General features: G+C 45.3%; 1 protein-coding gene across 1 annotated transcript; it reads left to right on the forward strand.

The window, feature by feature from the left end:
* The first annotated feature begins 720 nt into the window (after window positions 1-720).
* On the forward strand, window positions 721-19161 carry ddx18 (DEAD (Asp-Glu-Ala-Asp) box polypeptide 18). Its single transcript, XM_072444215.1, has 14 exons — window positions 721-906; window positions 1976-2152; window positions 5717-5866; window positions 6461-6596; window positions 6669-6769; window positions 9568-9767; window positions 12243-12357; window positions 12436-12575; window positions 14272-14433; window positions 14553-14705; window positions 15976-16089; window positions 17761-17817; window positions 17926-18103; window positions 18950-19161. The coding sequence occupies exons 1-14, from the start codon at window positions 804-806 to the stop codon at window positions 19093-19095; spliced, it is 1932 nt and encodes a 643-aa protein (XP_072300316.1). The 5' UTR covers window positions 721-803; the 3' UTR covers window positions 19096-19161.
* The last annotated feature ends 1743 nt before the right edge of the window (window positions 19162-20904 follow it).

Consider the following 20904-nt stretch of genomic DNA (forward strand, 5'->3'; position numbering starts at 1 on the left):
TATCTAATCTTATCTTTATGGGAGTGTCTACTGAGCCGCGGTGCGCGGCCGAAACTGCTAGGCTATTTTGTGCCACGGCCCCTGAAACTGATGGGCTATTTGACCGCGCCGCTGCTCTGTAGCCACGGCCATTTATATAATATAATAAATATATTTTTTTATATATAATTTTATTATATACTACGCTTCCATACTGTATCACTTTACTTATTTTGACCACATGATGGCGTAGTGGAGCAAATGAAACACGAGGGATCGAGTCAAATGTCAAAGCTTCATTTTGCCAGCTCAAATCTTTAATGTAATTGTTGCATCGTGGCCGAACTAACATGTTCATTTCAGTGTATTTTCTTTACTTGAACGTTTGGTACAGGTACATGCGGCACATCATTTACAGTTAACAGCCCGCACACCAGGACAAGTTCGCCCTCAATAGGTGAATTCAATAATAACTCTATTACAACCTCTAATATAAGAGGTCCATGTTTACAACAGTGTAATACATTCACATTAGGAGGAGCAGAATACAGTATATAACAAATACAATAAAATACTCTATTTCAATATACCACTGTAATCGTGTTCACTACGTTTTAGTTTACTCTAGCCTTTATATAAACTTTAAAGGGTCAATTTGATCAAATAGCTCAGGCGCTTCTGCTTCGTACCGCTGATTTCTGGTCAGGCAGCATAGGGCCCGCCCCTCACCATCTAGGTCCTGACTGAACACTTCCGCCCAAACACACGTGTGCCACCGCCGCTGCTCCTGCTGCACCACATCTGCTCCTGGGGCCACTGAAGCCATGGCGGATCTACAGATGAAACTGCTCCGCAAGAAGATCCAGAAAAGAAGCGACAAAAACAAGGAGCGGAAGCTGAAACTCCAGGACGAGGAGCCAGAGCCGGGTACGAGTGTGTCCTCTGCCGCGGGAGAAGTGTGCGTGCGTCCGGGGAGAAGCTGCTAGCCACGTTAGCTTTAGCACTGCTTTAAACACATTAGCAGCGTGAGATATGATTATAAAAACAGTAATACGTTTACATGGATTACAATGATTATCGTAACAGCTTCCATAAGACTTAGATCAAATGGCAACGCATCCAGAATTTAGCCATCACCAAAGCTTTTACTGGATTAACCCTTAAAGCTAGCAACACGTTACACAAGTACAGTTGTATTTAGGAAGTCTAGTATGTGTTATGATGTCATCAAATGCATTTTAGAGAACGCACACTTCTGAGTCAGTAGTACTAATGAATCCTAACCCAGGACAACTATTTTGCAATCTGACAGAAAAAGCAAAGTCCAATGGATGTCAGAGGTTTTAGAATGGTGTGATGTGATCAAACGAGTCCACACAGGGTTGATAAATCCATAACACATAATACTGATGCAGGGTCCTGGACACACCTTTGACAGGTACATGCCTAACAAAGGGTCCTGAAAGTTTGATTTTCAAAATTCCCTCATCAGAACGCAATTGGCTATTATAAACGAAGTCCCCTTGAATCAATTGATATTGGGTATTTTTATTTATTTATTGGCCTGTATTTAATCATGAGAGAGATTATGATTTTTTTTAGGAGAGTCATGCAGCTACTTGAACTGTAAAAAGTATAACGAGTGCATCCCTAGTAATGATACCTTCTCAGATAGTTTGCTATTAAGTGTATTATTATGGGCATTCTTATTTACATCATATTTAAGTAGTAGTTTAGCTCTCTACAAACATTTTGAAGTGATCTTTTATTATATCATCCCATTTAATTATTTCTGTCAAGTCTCCTGGATGCATTTAAAATATGAACCTTCAACAGAATCCTATTATTAAAACATAATTCCAATCATAATACTAGCTTTACATTATCGTATCATGAGCCATGTAATCTCATGAGCAACCTTGTGTTTCCTTAGTAGTTAAATGTATGTAAATGTTTCAAAAATCTCATTCTTTCCTCTAATCTTATATCCTAACAGTAAATGGACTTGAGAAAGAGGCTTGTAAGGAGACGACTGCCCCCTCAGAGGGTGAAGTCGAACCCAAGAGCGAACCGCCGCAGACGGTGAACACTGCACACAGCAGCTCCGAGTCTGCGGTGAAGAAGAGGAGGAAGAGGAAGAAGCTGGGCGACGCCGCACCAGAACAGGCTCCAGGTCGGTGCAGAATTAGATGGCAGCGAGGTGTGGATGGTGTTGTCAAAAAGATTATATTGTTGGAGCTCATTTAGATAATTTTACCCCAAAATATGCACTTTGAAATGACTTCTAACTTTATCACTGTCTATATATATATATATATATATATATATATATATATATATATATATATATATATATATATATATATATATATATATATATATATATATGGATGGGCTGGGCAACGATTACAATTTTTAATCGTGCTTAATTGCATTAATCACGATTAATCGCATTTTTACGTGCAAAATTCAAAATGAATTCAAAAGAAGTGTAAAGTGCATTAGCATTTTTATTCAGTAGCAGTTAAATAAAATATTAAGTATTCACTTGCCACAAAATCCTGAGCCACAATCATTAAAGATGAACAGGCCACTTCAGAGGTAACGTCAGAAACATTGTAATCTCATGAAACATTAGACACTCAAAACACATTTTAGGAGCATTAGAACCAGTCTAGTACCAAATGTCCCTAAAGCAGAAAACACTTCAGTACAGTTTGTACATTCTTAGAACTTGACACTAAAGCGCCATAACATTAGTTGTGCAAACAAACACTTAACCAGTTCAATACAAATAAATACATTGTCTACATTTTAACTTAAACAATGTGATCAAACACAAAACTAAAGCTTATTGCCACTGCCAGGGCATTGAAAAGAACCAGAAAAGTTGGTAGATTCCTAAAACTGGGTGTTTTTTTACTCCTCTGCACTAAGCCAGTTGCTAAGGCACCAGATTATTCACGTTTTAACCTGTTACCACCCACCTGTCCGCCGGCGAACATTTTCTATAGCTCAAATATTCTCTTACATCATCACTTTTATTTCCGTGGTCAATACCAGCAAGCCATACATCATTTTAAAGCCTATTTTCTCAACAAAACGACTATGTCATTGATTTACATTGAATAATATGCCCCAAGAAGCAATTGCCAATAGTTTGTGAGAAAGTCTCAACTTTTACAAACGCATGTCCTACCTGCTGTTTATGATGGACGAAACGGCTTTAATTCTGTACATCCTTGTACTCAGTCTGTCCGTAAGTAATCATTGAAAAACAATATCCACTTGTATTTTTCCTGAAGTTATCTGATTTCGAGATATTGTCAAGTAAACAAACTTTTCTTCGTTTCTCACCGGACGAGAATGCGCTTGTCCGCCGCATTTCTCCGTCCATAACAAATGACCTGTTTGACTTATACGATAGTCTAAGGAAGAGATCGATGTCACACACTGTTACCTACAGAATGAGACCATCCACGAATTTTTCTGTCACCGGGTTTGTTTGCTACAGCCTCCGGAGGAAAAAAATTCGGCGCTTCTGAAGCGCGCGTCCATCTTTGTTTTTAGCCCTTAGCTTCTGCTAACAGGCACACAGGAGACTTTGAGTGACATATTATTCTAGCCAATGAGGAGAGCTTTCTCCTGGTAGGCGGGACAAAGGGTTTATTTACACAGAATTCTCCCTGTTCTCGTGCGTAAGGCTGTCAGAGCCTAGATTTTTCTGCATTTTGCGACTAGATTTTACGCATCATGTTTTCTGATTTTATTAGCCTTTGGGACGCGTATTTTGTTAGATATATGTATTATTATATCAATACAAATTTTTTTTCATCTTTATATGGGAAATGCATGGGTAAACTCATAAATACACATTTTCACATTCATTGTTTTTAGCAGTTATAATGGGTATTAGTGGCCTACAAAACATCAAAATGTATGTTTTATGATCATAGAGGAGCTAAAATTGTAATAAAACAGTTTGGCACAGTTGGCACATATTTGGATCACTTGTTCCGAATATACTTTTTGATACAAAAAGGTCAACAGCACCAAAATGCCTGTTCCCAGAGATCTGAAACTTTACACAGTTGTTGTCAACAAGATAAACATCATGTACAGTGAACAGCATAAGCACACAATGAAGTATGTCATGCTCAGGACCATTACAAATTGACAATATTCAGGCGAGACTAAAAAAATTATGTTTTGTTCATGTTTGGGCCTCTGTAGTGTAAGTTCTGAAGCCCTGACAGTGTTCATGTGCACATCTGCAGAAACTAGAAGGCTTTCTAATGATGCATCACACTTGCATGTGGAACATAAGATCCTCTTTTAATAAGCAATGCCATTTGGGTATGTCCAACCATTCTGCACAGGGCGAAAATAGGTGGGCGGTAACAGGTTAAGTTGATAAAGACGCGCACCGGGCCCTTCTTGCGGATTTCCCCAGCTACGCGGGACCTGCTCACGTGGGCCCCCGGCGGGCGCCTATAGCCGCTGACTTTGTAAAGTTAATACACCAAAGCCATGGTCCAACATTAAAATCCCTTTACACCACGAGAAAAGCAGCACAGCACAACTCCTCCACTGAGCATGTGCAGGACGACTCGACTCCACTGAGCACGTGCAGGATGACTCGACTCCACTGAGTAGGTGCAGGACGACTCGACTCCACTGAGTAGGTGCAGGACGACTCGACTCCACTGAGCACGTGCAGGACGACTCGACTCCACTGAGCAGGTGCAGGACGACTCGACTCCACTGAGCACGTGCAGGACGACTCGACTCCACTGAGCACGTGCAGGACGACTCGACTCCACTGAGCACGTGCAGGACGACTCGACTCCACTGAGCACGTGCAGGACGACTCAGACGTACGTCTGCTGCTGAGTGTATTTTACGGACATGCGTCCAGGGCGTCGAACGCGCGTCCGGTGCGTTTGTCTTTCTAATGTACACGCGCTCAAATTCTGCGTCGGGCGCAGTGGTTTGTACGAGGCTTTAGAACTGGTGCGGACCAGGGGAATCCCACCTGTGTTAATGCGCGTTAAAATAATTGATCGCGTTAAATAAGTGAGTTAACGCGATAATAACTCGTCCACTTGCCCAGCCCTAATATATAAATATATATATTAAAATCCTTTTTGGTTTCTGCGGCTGACACTTGTTGAGCATCAAAAAAATAAATTAACTGTTAAATGAAACACCAAAGTGCAGCCTTATACTCTTTTGACAGTTTTCTCCTTTTGATCTTCTTAAAGGTGGTATGGACGATTTTTTTCAGCAAATTTTTTATCATATTTCCTCGTGGCGTGGATAAATCATTTGTCCTGCCAGGTATTAATCATAAAACGCACCTACCGCTCACCTGCAGCCGCGTCAGGCTCGTCCCCACGTTTCTGCGTGCCTAAGCGCATGGATCTATCATAATATAGTTCCCTCAGTGTACGGGGCAAAATGAAGACGGAGAAAGACAGTTCGAGCTGACGCAGAAGTGGACAGAAATCTACGGGAGACGAGCGATGCGCTCCGTTGCGCTAATAAACAAACGCACGTGTGTGTTGTATCAGTCCACACGGGGGAGTGGCATGTGCACTTCCGCCTGAGTTCTCAAATCACCGAAAAATCGTCCATACTGCCTTTAAATATTTAGCGTTAATGGTGTTTTGACCTCGTTTAATGGCAGCAGTGTCGTTTCTGTTCTAGTTGTGTGAACAAGTATTATTTGTTCCAGTCAAGAAGCCCAAACCTTCAGAAGTCAAAGAGCAGCAGGAGGAAGAGGAGGAGGAAGAGAAGGCCAAAGCTCAGGATGTTCCACAGCTTGAGGATGGATCAGAGGACGAGGACCAAGAGGAGCAGCCAGAGCTTCCATCTGGACTAACGGGTACAGACTAAACACAGCAAAATGCCATCAAGGGCACAGTGAGGTTATTATATTTAGAATAATCTGTAGTGGAAGCTAGGCTGTACACAGAATGTTTATGTGTACTGTGATAGTTTTAAACAACATTCATTCAGAATAATGCACTCATCAAACTGCTGACAACTGCATTAAGGCTGAATCTGCTGAGCCTAAAAGTGACTTATTAATGGAACAATTGTTTTCTAATATTCATGACATTGTGAACCTGAAATTTCAATGTGTTTAGTTACTCTACATAATGTAAATAGACATTTAGTCAACTTAAAACACAGCTTTCTAGGGATATCCATGTATTAGGATACAATCTTCCATTGTACTTGGCAGTACATCTCTGGATACGCGTGTGTGTGTGGGGTTGCCTTTTTGTGTTGCCCGCTGAGCGTTCCCATCATGCAGCGGGTGTCAACAGAGGCATACAGTAACCATGTGGTGATCCACAGCAGACTGCACTGGTCTGCTGCTCAGAGAACTTGCAAGGACAGACACCACACCCGTTGTGTAGTGTAATACACACACACACACACACGTGTCACTGATGAGTATTGTCTGTCTCAGGGGCGTTCGAGGACACGTCGTTTGCGTCTCTCTCTGACCTGGTCAGTGTTCACACGCTGAAGGCGGTCAAAGAGATGGGCTTTGAGCACATGACGGAGATCCAACACAAGACCATCCGCCCCCTGCTGGAGGGCAGGTGAGTGTGCGCTCCTGTTTGGCGAAAGGTAGGTCTGAGTGACATGTGTGACCTCTGACCTGTTGTGTGTAGGGATGTGCTGGCAGCTGCGAGGACCGGCAGTGGAAAGACTCTGGCCTTCCTCATCCCCTCCATCGAGCTCATCTACAAGCTCAAGTTCATGCCCAGGAACGGTCAGTTTGTCCTTTGCATCTAATGAGAAAATGAGTTTACTCACTAACTTTCCCCAGCTCGGCTGAAGGATGAATCAAATGTGAAGAAATGAATTGTAACTAGGGATTACGGTTAAAGTATTGAAAATCTGATACTGATCTAAAATTAGTGTCGAAATTTGAGCAAGAATAAAAGACCTTTTTTGAATATTTTTTAAATGATCTTGAACTTTTGGCACTAGTAAAATACCATGATATAATAAAGTAGCAAAAGTAGTGTTATTTGTGAGTGAAATGACCAAGGGTGTATTTTTAGTTTTGGTTTGGTTTCACATTCTAACTTTGAGCAAACAAAAATACAATAAAGACTGGTATATAAATAATGAAATCAATTAAAGTATTTCTGAAGTAAAAGCTAATTGTTAAAGCGTCAAATATTGTAATCTTGATACTTCTCAAGTCCTAGATATTATCACAAATCACCCGCCTTGTACACGCCCTTCACCCGCCTCTTACTCGCCCGTCATCCGCCTCGTACTCGCCCCTCACCCGCCTCTTACTCGCCCCTCACCCGCCTCTTACTCGCCCTTCACCCGCCTCTTACTCGCCCGTCATCCGCCTCGTACTCGCCCCTCACCCGCCTCATACACGCTCCTCACCCGACTCGTACACGCCCTTCACCCGCCTCTTACTCGCCCTACTCGCCCCTCACCCGCCTCGTACACGCCCTTCACCCGTCTCTTACTCGCCCCTCACCCGCCTCGTACACGCCCTTCACCCGTCTCTTACTCGCCCGTCATCCGCCTCGTACTCGCCCCTCACCCGCCTCGTACACGCTCCTCACCCGCCTCGTACACGCTCCTCACCCGCCTCGTACACGCCCTTCACCCGCCTCTTACTCGCCCCTCACCCGCCTCGTACACGCTCCTCACCCGCCTCGTACACGCTCCTCACCCGCCTCGTACACGCCCTTCACCCGCCTCTTACTCGCCCCTCACCCGCCTCGTACACGCTCCTCACCCGCCTCGTACACGCTCCTCACCCGCCTCGTACACGCTCCTCACCCGCCTCGTACACGCTCCTCACCCGCCTCGTACACGCTCCTCACCCGCCTCGTACACGCTCCTCACCCGCCTCGTACACGCCCTTCACCCGCCTCTTACTCGCCCCTCACCCGCCTCGTACACGCTCCTCACCCGACTCGTACACGCCCTTCACCCGCCTCTTACTCGCCCTACTCGCCCCTCACCCGCCTCGTACACGCCCTTCACCCGTCTCTTACTCGCCCCTCACCCGCCTCGTACACGCCCTTCGCCCGCCTCTTACTCGCCCCTCACCCGCCTCGTACACGCCCTTCACCCGTCTCTTACTCGCCCCTCACCCGCCTCGTACACGCCCTTCACCCGTCTCGTACTCGCCCGTCATCCGCCTCGTACTCGCCCCTCACCCGCCTCGTACACGCTCCTCACCCGCCTCGTACACGCTCCTCACCCGCCTCGTACACGCCCTTCACCCGCCTCTTACTCGCCCCTCACCCGCCTCGTACACGCTCCTCACCCGCCTCGTACACGCTCCTCACCCGCCTCGTACACGCCCTTCACCCGCCTCTTACTCGCCCCTCACCCGCCTCGTACACGCTCCTCACCCGCCTCGTACACTCCCTTCACCCGCCTCGTACACGCCCCTCACCCGCCTCGTACACGCCCCTCACCCGCCTCGTACACGCCCCTCACCCGCCTCGTACACGCCCTTCACCCGCCTCGTACTCGCTCCTCACCCGCCTCGTACACGCCCTTCACCCGCCTCTTACTCGCCCGTCATCCGCCTCGTACACGCCCCTCACCCGCCTCGTACACGCCCTTCACCCGCCTCGTACACGCCCTTCACCCGCCTCGTACACGCCCTTCACCCGCCTCGTACACGCTCCTCACCCGCCTCGTACACGCCCTTCACCCGCCTCGTACACGCGCCTCACCCGCCTCGTACACGCGCCTCACCCGCCTCGTACACGCCCGTCATCCGCCTCGTACTCGCCCCTCACCCGCCTCGTACACGCCCCTCACCCGCCTCGTCCTCGCCCCTCACCCGCCTCGTACACGCCCCGCACCCGCCTCGTACACGCCCCGCACCCGCCTCGTACACGCCCCGCACCCGCCTCGTACACGCCCCGCACCCGCCTCGTACACGCCCCGCACCCGCCTCGTACACGCCCCTCACCCGCCTCGTACACGCCCCTCACCCGCCTCGTACTCGCCCTTCACCCGCCTCGTACTCGCCCCTCACCCGCCTCGTACACGCCCCTCACCCGCCTCGTACACGCCCCTCACCCGCCTCGTACACGCCCCTCACCCGCCTCGTACACGCCCCTCACCCGCCTCGTACACGCCCCTCACCCGCCTCGTACACGCCCCTCACCCGCCTCGTACACGCCCCTCACCCGCCTCGTACACGCCCCTCACCCGCCTCGTACACGCCCCTCACCCGCCTCGTACACGCCCCTCACCCGCCTCGTACACGCCCCGTACACGCCCCTCACCCGCCTCGTATACACCTCTTACACGCCCCTCACCCGCCTCGTACACGCCTCGTACACGCCCCTCACCCGCCTCGTACACGGCTTGTACTCGCCTGAACATTTGGTTCAATCGATTTAAAGTGTTTTGTGAATTTGAACCAGACAAGCTCAGAGAAAGAGACAATGGTTTGGTTTCGATTGGTCCCCAATCGAACCGACTCTGTTTGTTTGTATTGTGAATGTCCCTTAAATCACCCCCATAACAAACATGTCTCATAGATGAACTTGTGTGCTTCTTCCTCAGGCACTGGAGTGGTGATCCTGGCCCCGACTCGAGAGCTGGCCATGCAGACGTACGGCGTGATGAAGGAGCTGATGGCGCATCACGTGCACACGTTCGGCCTCATCATGGGCGGCAGCAACCGCTCGGCCGAGGCCCAGAAACTGGCCAATGGAGTCAACATCCTGGTGGCCACACCAGGGAGACTGCTGGACCATCTGCAGGTCAGACAATAAGTCTAAACAAGGACCTCAGGGTGTCCAGAAACCAGCTCTAAAAGTGTCTGTTGGGGGACAAAAGCGCGTCTAAGCGGATCATATTGTGCTGACGTAATGTGCTTTTTGAGGTGCATTTAATACTACACGTCTACTTGTATCTACATGTTTGAAAGTTGTCCTCTTTGCTCTCTTCTGCACATTTTCCTCCATCAAACATTATCAAACTGCCCCTAAAAAGTCTATATCAAAGATCAGAGGTCACTTGTCAATTCAGATCAATATCTGGGATCAACCTCAAAAATCCTGATGGTAACGCCTCTACTTGTATACAGAGAGGAAAACGAGCCCCTCTAAATAACCCCTGCAATTTGCAAGTTCTCCCATGTAGAAATTATGGAGGGGTCTGAAAGATTCATCAAAGGTGCATTTCCACTGTGAGACGCAGTGTAAACACAAAAACAAAGGCTTCTGTACCAAATGTAAACCATGATTTTCTCTGGTGTTCCTTCAGTGCTCTCCCCAGAATCGAATAAAGGGACGGTATATAAGCCTCATGAGGTTGCATTTACCTCCAAAGATGGTTTAATGTACCTTCATTATTTCCAAATGTACATTCACCCTAAACATACTATAACATGATCTATTGGCTTATATAATAGGCCTATATAGTGCCTAATAGGGCTGCAGCTATCGATTATTTTAGTAATCGAGTAATCTATCGATTATTACTTCGATTAATCGGATTAATTTAATTTATAGCTTTATTGGCCGTTTCTTGAAAATATACATTACTCAAATCACTTTTAACATTTATTAACAATTGCACAACCATCAACATTGTACTGGAACTTCCCATGAGGATTTGAAAAAAATAAAAATGCATGAGATTTTACAATAAATTAGGATACCAAAATAAATACAATTACACTGACCAGTTGTCAAATGGTAATATATAACAAAAATATTAATAAAGCATATCAGTATAGTACACTGACAGTTAAATACTATTGCCAAATGTGAAAGAAAACTCCAGTTCATCCAAAAATAAATGTTAAGGCTACAAGCAATAGCTGTCTTTTAAAGTGAGTAAACATAAGAACAATTCTACTTTTCTGTTTTAATACAAACATTAAGTGAGCATGTCACTGTTGCAGTGCAGAAATGTGAGCATGTCAACACTGTTACCTGCAGCAGAAAATAAGCGCTCTGATGGTGTGGGCGTGGCTGGAATGCATAGAAAATACTTTGCTAGTGGCATTGATAGTGGACGCATGTCAGTCACTAACATGTTCAGAATGCGGTCACTGTACTGTTGAACATGATGGGACCATAGGGGGCTGGGGTGTGCTGAAATGGAAGGATAAATATTTATTATAATCTGGTAATAATATTTCCAGATTTCCAAGTTGTGTTTGACACACATACTTGAAAGATTTGGACTGTTATTGTTAACATGAACAACTTGTTGCCAAACTACAGTTAACAATCCATTTCTCAAGCTCAATTTCAACACGTATTTGAAAAACAGTGCATTTCTTTAGACATGCAAGTCTAACGCTAAGTGAACTTACCTCGCGGCGTCTTTTGCAGAATATACAGGGTGTTTTCTCTTCATATGCTGGATCATTGATGTTGTGCTGTTGTGAAAAGAGAGGTCCATTTTGCACCGTGTGGTCTGCTTTATTTAATCTAAAATGGTCCCATACTTTAGACAACTTAGGTCTTTTTCTTTGCCCCCCGTGTTCTGTTTCTTTGTCGTTGTCCGCACTTTCTTTGCCCGTGTCTTTTGACATTTTCATCGCACTGGACTCAGCAGCATCTCAAACCGTCTCAAACACACTACAGGCAAGTGAGGCGCAGCGGCCGTGCGGAAACATGCGCCGCAACCACAAAGTCCCGCGCACGAACATAACCTCGCGTAATAAGACCAAAATAAAACGAATAATCGAAGCGGAATAAAAAAGAATCGAGGAATTTTTGTCATCGAATTATTCGATGAATCGTTTCAGCCCTAGTGCCTAATCATATTTTTTATTATGTATAGACGTGCAATATAAATAAGGGGAGAGAAAATCTGTTAATTAAGTTGACTTGACTCATTAATACAGATGACCATTTTGAAAATAAAATAATAACTAGACTAAAAATGCATAAAAGAGAAGAAAAAAACACCAGTTATTCAGATAACTATAGCATAAAGAACATGCTAACAAGTTTAGCAAAGCATCAGTTTTACCCCAAATCACTAAATTCATTGAATTCTTCTTCCTCTGTGTCACTTCTAAACAACTCCACAAACTCCGGAGGAAGTGCAGATTCTGCGTCGCTCAGAGCCTAGAGCGCCCTCTTGCGGTTGTCAGTGTGAAAATAACATAATATTACATATAACTTGATTTGGAGTATAAGTCGCACCCCGGCCAAACTATGTAAAAAGGTGTAGTCTGGATAATACGGTAAGCAGATTTAAACTTGTGTTTTCAGAACACGCCCGGCTTCATGTTCAAGAACCTGCAGTGTCTCATCATCGACGAGGCCGACCGCATCCTGGAGGTGGGCTTTGAGGAGGAGCTCAAGCAGATCATCAAACTCCTGCCCAGTGCGTCCACTTGAGAATGTGTCTCTGGAGCCGCTGCTCGGACATGTGCTGATGCTGTGTTCTGTTGGTTTTTCTCAGAGAAGAGGCAGACGATGCTGTTCTCAGCCACTCAGACACGCCGTGTGGAGGACCTGGCTCGTATCTCGCTGAAGAAGGAGCCTCTGTACGTGGGCGTGGACGACAACAAGGACAACGCCACCGTGGACGGCCTGGAACAGGTGAGACCTGGGCGGCTCTGGGCCTCGACTCCAGCTGCTGTAGAGATACTGGACATTCTGTAATGATCAGCCACTGAGGCATTTCCCATCAAGCGACTTAAGATATTATACATTTATTGATATATTTTTTATAATATACTTTGTATAGGTAGTAAAGTATTCATTTTGAAGTGTGTGAAGTCTGCATAATTTAATGGTCAGTTTAATATGCTGCTCTCTGCACTGGAGCCAGCAGTGAGTAAAGTGAAATGTGCCCTCACACGTTTGGGCCGGAGAATGTGAGAATGGCACAGACTGTCTTTGTGTTGCCCGCTGAAGCTCCCATCATGCAGCAGGGGTCAGCAGAGGCACCCAGCAACCATGTGGTGATCTACAGCAGACTGCTCTGGTCTGATGCTCAGAGAACCGACAAGTATATGTACAAGTATGTACAAGAATACTGTGTATACAAGCCTCAAAATAACGGGCCGGACACGGTCAATGACCGGCGCAAAAATCAGTTTTGACCGACTCCAAAATTAAGGTTCCAGACACAATGACCGATGCAAATTTTTCGCCGTAATATACATTTTTAATAGGCAAAAACAGCGCGGTGAACATGCCCAAAGCGATTCTTATGCACAAACTCGGGCGCGCTGTACTACAGACCACGATTATTGCTGTAGTTATACAGCGGAGGAAGGCAGCGGAGCGCATGTGCGCGGGCATTTCCATCGCTTAAGTTTCGTTTTGACAGACATGCCACTTCGCAGTCTTCTCGCTTCTCATTGGCCGAGCGGTGTCCGTGATCTAATGTGGATGAAAGCGGGCATCTGATTGGCCGCTGCGTTCGGTTGTACTCGGAAATGCCCGCTCTAATTTTGCGCCACAAGTGATATCGAGGTTGGCGTGCGTCAATCTCCTCAGTCCACAATTCAGTCTTTTTAAAGTTGTTTGTCCCTTATGTGCAAAATTACAGCTTTTGTTGCAATGTCAATGTGGAAGTATCCAAGGGCCCCAAGGGCCCCGCCCCCTTTGGATTTGTTAGCATCGGGGCAATGTATATATGTTAGTAGTTTATTTTGTAGGCTGTGATTTTATATATTCCACAAGATCTCCTTGTGTCAAATGCTGTAAACAGTATTTATTTTGTATCTAAGAAACATTATATTAAATTAAACGGTATTAAACATCATGATCTCTGGTTTATATGATTCAGTATTTGTGCTCTTCATATCAAATAACAGATAAAAGTACTTTAAATTGTTTTACATGCTAATAACCAGGTTTAAAACAACACATTTATCTTGTTCTTATGACGCCGCGCGCGTTTGTGGGCCCCTGAAATTGCTGGGGCCCCCAAACTTTTTTATGGAGGGGGCCCCCCTGGCCCCTAACTTTGAAAATCTATTTCTCAGCCTGTAAATGATAAAGAGACATGTTAATAAAAGTTAATTTTTCATTAATGATGTTGTTCTGTTTTCCTTTCCTTGTGACCGATTCAGAATTAGCCATGACAGGTACCAAATGATCGGTACCTGTCATGTTGACAGGGACGTAAAAATAATTATTTCAAGGCTTGGTATACAATAATACAGTATGTACAAGAAAATTTTAAAAAGGGAATCCAGGATACTCCGGAATTAACTGAGCGTCAGGTTTTACAAACGATAGAATTGTCTTAATAATCACACTGTCCCTCTGTCCTGTCCCTCAGGGCTACGTGGTGTGTCCCTCAGAGAAGCGCTTCCTGTTGCTCTTCACGTTCCTGAAGAAGAATCGTAAGAAGAAGCTGATGGTGTTCTTCTCCTCCTGCATGTCCGTCAAGTTCCACTACGAGCTGCTCAACTACATCGACCTGCCTGTCATGGCCATCCACGTGAGCCTCTTTCCTCTCCTCCTGGTCTCCAGCAGACCACACACGCTTCAGTCCACACAGGACGGGACAGGACAGGACAGGAGGATGTTCTAACCTTCTGGCTGTGCTCTTTCTTTCAGGGCAAGCAGAAGCAGACCAAGCGCACCACCACCTTCTTCCAGTTCTGTAACGCAGACTCTGGGATCCTGCTGTGCACTGATGTGGCTGCCCGCGGCCTGGACATCCCCGAGGTGGACTGGATCGTCCAGTATGACCCAACAGATGACCCCAAGGTCTGACACTCTTTCCTGCTGCTGTACTTACTGTGAGGGACGGGCTCCACTCACCTTCAACAGACTCTGGTCTCATCATTGTTCTGATTACAGCTATATAAGTCTCACTTCCTACAGTTTCTAGCAGAGGGTGTCACACATAAACCTAAAATAGTTAATTGCCATGGGGACGGTCTGTTCTGGGGGCGGAGCTTAGCCTTCTCATTGTTTGACATTATCTCTGAAAATGTTTATTTTTAGAGTATATTAGGGCGGGGCCTGGGCCATTTGACCACGTTTGCCTCCAAATCATTCCTCATGTCAATATACAATATATAAATGTTCTGATTAGACTGAAATGTAACTGGAGCTTCATGTGGAGCTTGTGACAGGGTTTATTTCAGAGCTGCAGGAAAAAAGCACTTCAACAGCAGCACATCCAGCACAGTTTGGCTCTGTGTGGTTAGCACTGCGTCTGATGCTAATAATGTAAATATTAAAAGACTTTAATGAGAGAAACTACAGCCCACACGGCCCTGTCCTCCTCAGGACGCAGTGTGGAGTCAGCTTAGAGCATAAAGATGTGTCACACAAAGCTGTCTGTAAATAAATCCTGCAGAGATATTCCTTTGTGTCACAGTGAAGCGCTTTAGTCCAGAGTCTGGACAGATGAGAGCAGTGACAGACATGAAGCAGACAGAGGAAACACGCAGTATTAACCGCTATATCCATAGTTACGATATGGCCAAATGCATATCTTGTTCAAAATTATATTGCAATAGCTGAAATATCGATCTATATTTGTTAACTTATTCATTTCCACCTCTTGTTCCCGTTGGGGTTGTTCACTTAAACAGGGGGAAACTCTTTTACATGAACACATAGTTGTGGATCTGTTTAAGACCTCATGTGCTGAAGGGAAACCACTTGCTCATCAGGTCTATCCTCATGTATCATGGCAAAGTGCTGGTTAAACACATCAAAATATATATATATATATATTTCTTTTTTTTAGACTTGTTGAATCTTAAATGATTTCATTTGGCCAGTCAGTGTAATTCCTCATTTGTCCAGGAGGGGTCTATTGAAAAGATTCAGTTGTCACTGTATTGGACGTTTGGACTTGATGCACCAGGTAAAGGTCCTGATCATCATCAGATCATTCAAAAGGAAATATGAGTTGTGGAAAGGGAGGTAAAGAAGTCCTCCAGGTGCAGACGGATATTCTTATGCTAATTTGTCCATGAAGATTAGATTATTAGTCCTTATGTCCTGTGTGTTTGTGTGACAGGAGTACATCCACCGAGTGGGACGAACGGCTCGGGGGATAAATGGCCGAGGCCACGCTCTGCTCATCCTGCGACCTGAGGAGCTGGGCTTCCTGCGCTTCCTCAAGCAGGCCAAGGTACGAGGCGCGCGCCGCTCAGAGGCCCGCGCACGCAGAGTTACCATAGTCACTACAGTTTTAACCTCTATATAAACTTTAAACCATCATGTTTCTCTTAATTATAAAAAACTGCTTTTTGTCCCCGGAATGAGGCCACGCCCCCAATGTGATAAAACAGGCCAAAATGGAGCTTTTGATACATTGGGGGCTTCAATGGTTTGACATGAAGTACTAATGTAACTTCTACATGTGAAGTCACATGAAGTACTAATGTAACTTCTACATGTGAAGTCACATGAAGTACTAATGTAACTTCTACATGTGAAGTCGCATGAAGTACTAATGTAACTTCTACATGTGAAGTCGCATGAAGTACTAATGTAACTTCTACATGTGAAGTCGCATGAAGTACTAATGTAACTTCTACATGTGAAGTCGCATGAAGTACTAATGTAACTTCTACATGTGAAGTCGCATGAAGTACTAATGTAACTTCTACATGTGAAGTCACATGAAGTACTAATGTAACTTCTACATGTGAAGTCACATGAAGTACTAATGTAACTTCTACATGTGAAGTCGCATGAAGTACTAATGTAACTTCTACATGTGAAGTCGCATGAAGTACTAATGTAACTTCTACATGTGAAGTCGCATGAAGTACTAATGTAACTTCTACATGTGAAGTCGCATGAAGTACTAATGTAACTTCTACATGTGAAGTCACATGAAGTACTAATGTAACTTCTACATGTGAAGTCACATGAAGTACTAATGTAACTTCTACATGTGAAGTCACATGAAGTACTAATGTAACTTCTACATGTGAAGTCACATGAAGTACTAATGTAACTTCTACATGTGAAGTCACATGAAGTACTAATGTAACTTCTACATGTGAAGTCACATGAAGTACTAATGTAACTTCTACATGTGAAGTCACATGAAGTACTAATGTAACTTCTACATGTGAAGTCACATGAAGTACTAATGTAACTTCTACATGTGAAGTCACATGAAGTACTAATGTAACTTCTACATGTGAAGTCACATGAAGTACTAATGTAACTTCTACATGTGAAGTCACATGAAGTACTAATGTAACTTCTACATGTGAAGTCACATGAAGTACTAATGTAACTTCTACATGTGAAGTCACATGAAGTACTAATGTAACTTCTACATGTGAAGTCACATGAAGTACTAATGTAACTTCTACATGTGAAGTCACATGAAGTACTAATGTAACTTCTACATGTGAAGTCACATGAAGTACTAATGTAACTTCTACATGTGAAGTCACATGAAGTACTAATGTAACTTCTACATGTGAAGTCACATGAAGTACTAATGTAACTTCTACATGTGAAGTCACATGAAGTACTAATGTAACTTCTACATGTGAAGTCACATGAAGTACTAATGTAACTTCTACATGTGAAGTCACATGAAGTACTAATGTAACTTCTACATGTGAAGTCACATGAAGTACTAATGTAACTTCTACATGTGAAGTCACATGAAATACTAATGTAACTTCTACATGTGAAGTCACATGAAGTACTAATGTAACTTCTACATGTGAAGTCACATGAAGTACTAATGTAACTTCTACATGTGAAGTCACATGAAGTACTAATGTAACTTCTACATGTGAAGTCGTTTGACATGAACATTCTTCTGTTGCAGGTGCCGCTGAGTGAGTTCGAGTTTTCCTGGACTAAGATCTCTGACATCCAGTCGCAGGTGAGTGCGTGCCCCCCCCCACGCTCAACCCCCTGCGCGCTCCGCTCACGCTCGCCCCCGCGCTCTGAGTCTCTGCTGCTTTAACCCTTTCTTGTTCCTGTCCTGCAGCTGGAGAAGCTGATCGAGAAGAACTACTACCTCCACAAGTCTGCCCAGGAGGCCTACAAGTCGTACGTGCGCGCCTACGACTCGCACTCGCTCAAACAGATCTACAGCGTCAACACCCTCAACCTCCCCATGGTGGCGCTGTCCTTCGGCTTCAAAGTGCCGCCGTACGTGGACCTCAGTATCCTTTTACTGCTGTTGTCAAGTGGCATATTCAGCACCTTCTTGTATCTGAGTCTGTCCTGTTTCCACTGGTTCACCTGGAAACACATGTGCATCAACATCATCCAAAGCGCCATAAAGATGATAAACGGCGACGCAGACGAAACTGAAAGTAGTTTATTGTTTACTCCATCTTCAGCCTCGTCTCAGACGCTCAAACTTGGAGTGACTAAATGTCTCTTTTGAATTATTGAAGACTATAATAATAAATAAAATTATAACTCGAGTGTGGAGTTTCACCTGAACTCTGGAGCTCATGAGCCTTTTATAAATCTACTAAATGTCACATGGTCCTTATGCTGCTCGGCCTTGATTATCAATTTGATTGAAAGTAATTCTTTTGAAAAAGTCGTATAAGGATTAGAAAGACGATGTGGACTTAAGCTGTCGATTCTTTTCTTTGATTAATCTTGACATTTTTTGTACATTTTCGTAAACTATTTAAAAGCATATTCAATATTTTTTTTAATGTTTTAGTTCATAGTAATAAACAAATAAGGAGTTTCTCCTTTAAAGAACACATTTTATTTATATTTTAACTTGCGCACTCAAAATTTCCCACAATGCACCTTGAAAAGTAGTGTTGAACTATGGTCACTAGACCGGTCAATATCGACCACAGTGCTGTCTTAAACTGGACTCGACACAACTGATCACTCGGAGCCAGAGTCATGTGACCCGCTGCGAGGAGAAAGTGGGCGTCGCCGTCTTTGTTTGATGTCCTGCTTTGGACACGATAATGTCTTGATTGCTGCCTGATGAATGTTTGAGTTCTTTGTGTGGTCGTCCTTAAGCGTTTCCTCAGACGTGCACAGCAGCAAAGGAGCCAAGCTGCAGAAACGCGGAGGAGGCGGCGGCTTCGGGTACCAGAAGTCCAACAACGTCCACAAGGCCAAAGTCTTCAAACACGTCAACAAGGGGAGGAGAGACCCACGCCAGTTCTCCCGCTAGAACTCTGACCACCACCCACAACTCTGCCCGGAACTCTGCCCAGAACCCAGAACTCTGCCCAAAGCTCAGAACCCAGAACTCTGCCCACAGCTCTGCTTAGAACCCTGCTCAGAACTCCTGGACTTCTTTTAAGAACTTGTCACGTGTTCTTCTGGATGTTTATTGTTTTCTTCATAGAAGTGATGTAATCAAACACTTTCTAAACATTTACTGAATCTTTTATAAAATATTGTTTTCTGCTGCAAAAGCTTTTCATGTTTGTGATTCTCAGACTCTCATTGGTCCGTTAATGAAGCTTCGTTCTCAGGGTCTTTGTTTAGTGCAGACGAGGAAACTGTTTACCTGGTTTAAATGGCTGTTGTTGGGTCTGATGTCATGGCAACGTAGTCAGCTTTATTATAATGAAGTCCACGGAAATTATCGACCCAGAAACATGCTCCTGATAAAGAAGACGCTTGAAATATGTCAAAGTTAAGAAAACCTCTCCTCCCTCTGGCCTCCTCACAGCTCCCTCTCTCCTCCCTCTGGCCTCCTCACTGCTCCCTCTCTCCTCCCTCTGGCCTCCTCACTGCTCCCTCTCTCCTCCCTCTGGCCTCCTCACTGCTCCCTCTGGCCTCCTCACTGCTCCCTCTCTCCTCCCTCTGGCCTCCTCACTGCTCCCTCTGGCCTCCTCACTGCTCCCTCTCTCCTCCCTCTGGCCTCCTCACTGCTCCCTCACTGCTCCCTCTGGCCTCCTCACTGCTCCCTCTCTCCTCCCTCTGGCCTCCTCACTGCTCCCTCTCTCCTCCCTCTGGCCTCCTCACTGCTCCCTCTGGCCTCCTCACTGCTCCCTCTCTCCTCCCTCTGGCCTCCTCACTGCTCCCTCTGGCCTCCTCACTGCTCCCTCTCTCCTCCCTCTGGCCTCCTCACTGCTCCCTCTGGCCTCCTCACTGCTCCCTCTCTCCTCCCTCTGGCCTCCTCACTGCTCCCTCACTGCTCCCTCTGGCCTCCTCACTGCTCCCTCTCTCCTCCCTCTGGCCTCCTCACTGCTCCCTCTCTCCTCCCTCTGGCCTCCTCACTGCTCCCTCTCTCCTCCCTCTGGCCTCCTCACTGCTCCCTCTCTCCTCCCTCTGGCCTCCTCACTGCTCCCTCTCTCCTCCCTCTGGCCTCCTCACTGCTCCCTCTCTCCTCCCTCTGGCCTCCTCACTGCTCCCTCTCTCCTCCCTCTGGCCTCCTCACTGCTCCCTCTCTCCTCCCTCTGGCCTCCTCACTGCTCCCTCTCTCCTCCCTCTGGCCTCCTCACTGCTCCCTCTCTCCTCCCTCTGGCCTCCTCACTGCTCCCTCTCTCCTCCCTCTGGCCTCCTCACTGCTCCCTCTCTCCTCCCTCTGGCCTCCTCACAGCTCCATGATCTGAACACAGTATTTGGAAATTCTGCAACAGAGCGTCCAGAAAAGAATGACTCGAGCAGAAGAAGTTAACAGACATTTAATGTAATTAACTTTTCCCTTTTCAAAACTTGGATTGACTCAATCATTTATAATTTACATGGAAAAAACAGTGAGTTTTAAATTAAATGTCAGCAGGATATGAGTTACTTTAAGTAAAACAGACAATTCCTTCAATAAATGAGTCAAATTGCTGTAAACATCCATGAGAGAAATCTAAACATTCTTTATACTGTAGTTGATCAGATTTACGTTCAGCCCCATAAAAATAAGTCCAAACATGTTTTTAATTATTAGTTGAGGTATAAAAGTTTGAAATTACCCACAAAATGCAGAGATATCTCTTTATACAAACTTATATTTTTAATTGTTGGCCCAGAAGTG

Source organism: Eucyclogobius newberryi, unplaced genomic scaffold (assembly GCF_026437365.1).
Source record: "Eucyclogobius newberryi isolate DKJ021-1_F unplaced genomic scaffold, fEucNew1.0.hap1 SCAF_14, whole genome shotgun sequence".
NCBI classification, from domain to species: Eukaryota; Metazoa; Chordata; class Actinopteri; order Gobiiformes; family Gobiidae; genus Eucyclogobius; species Eucyclogobius newberryi.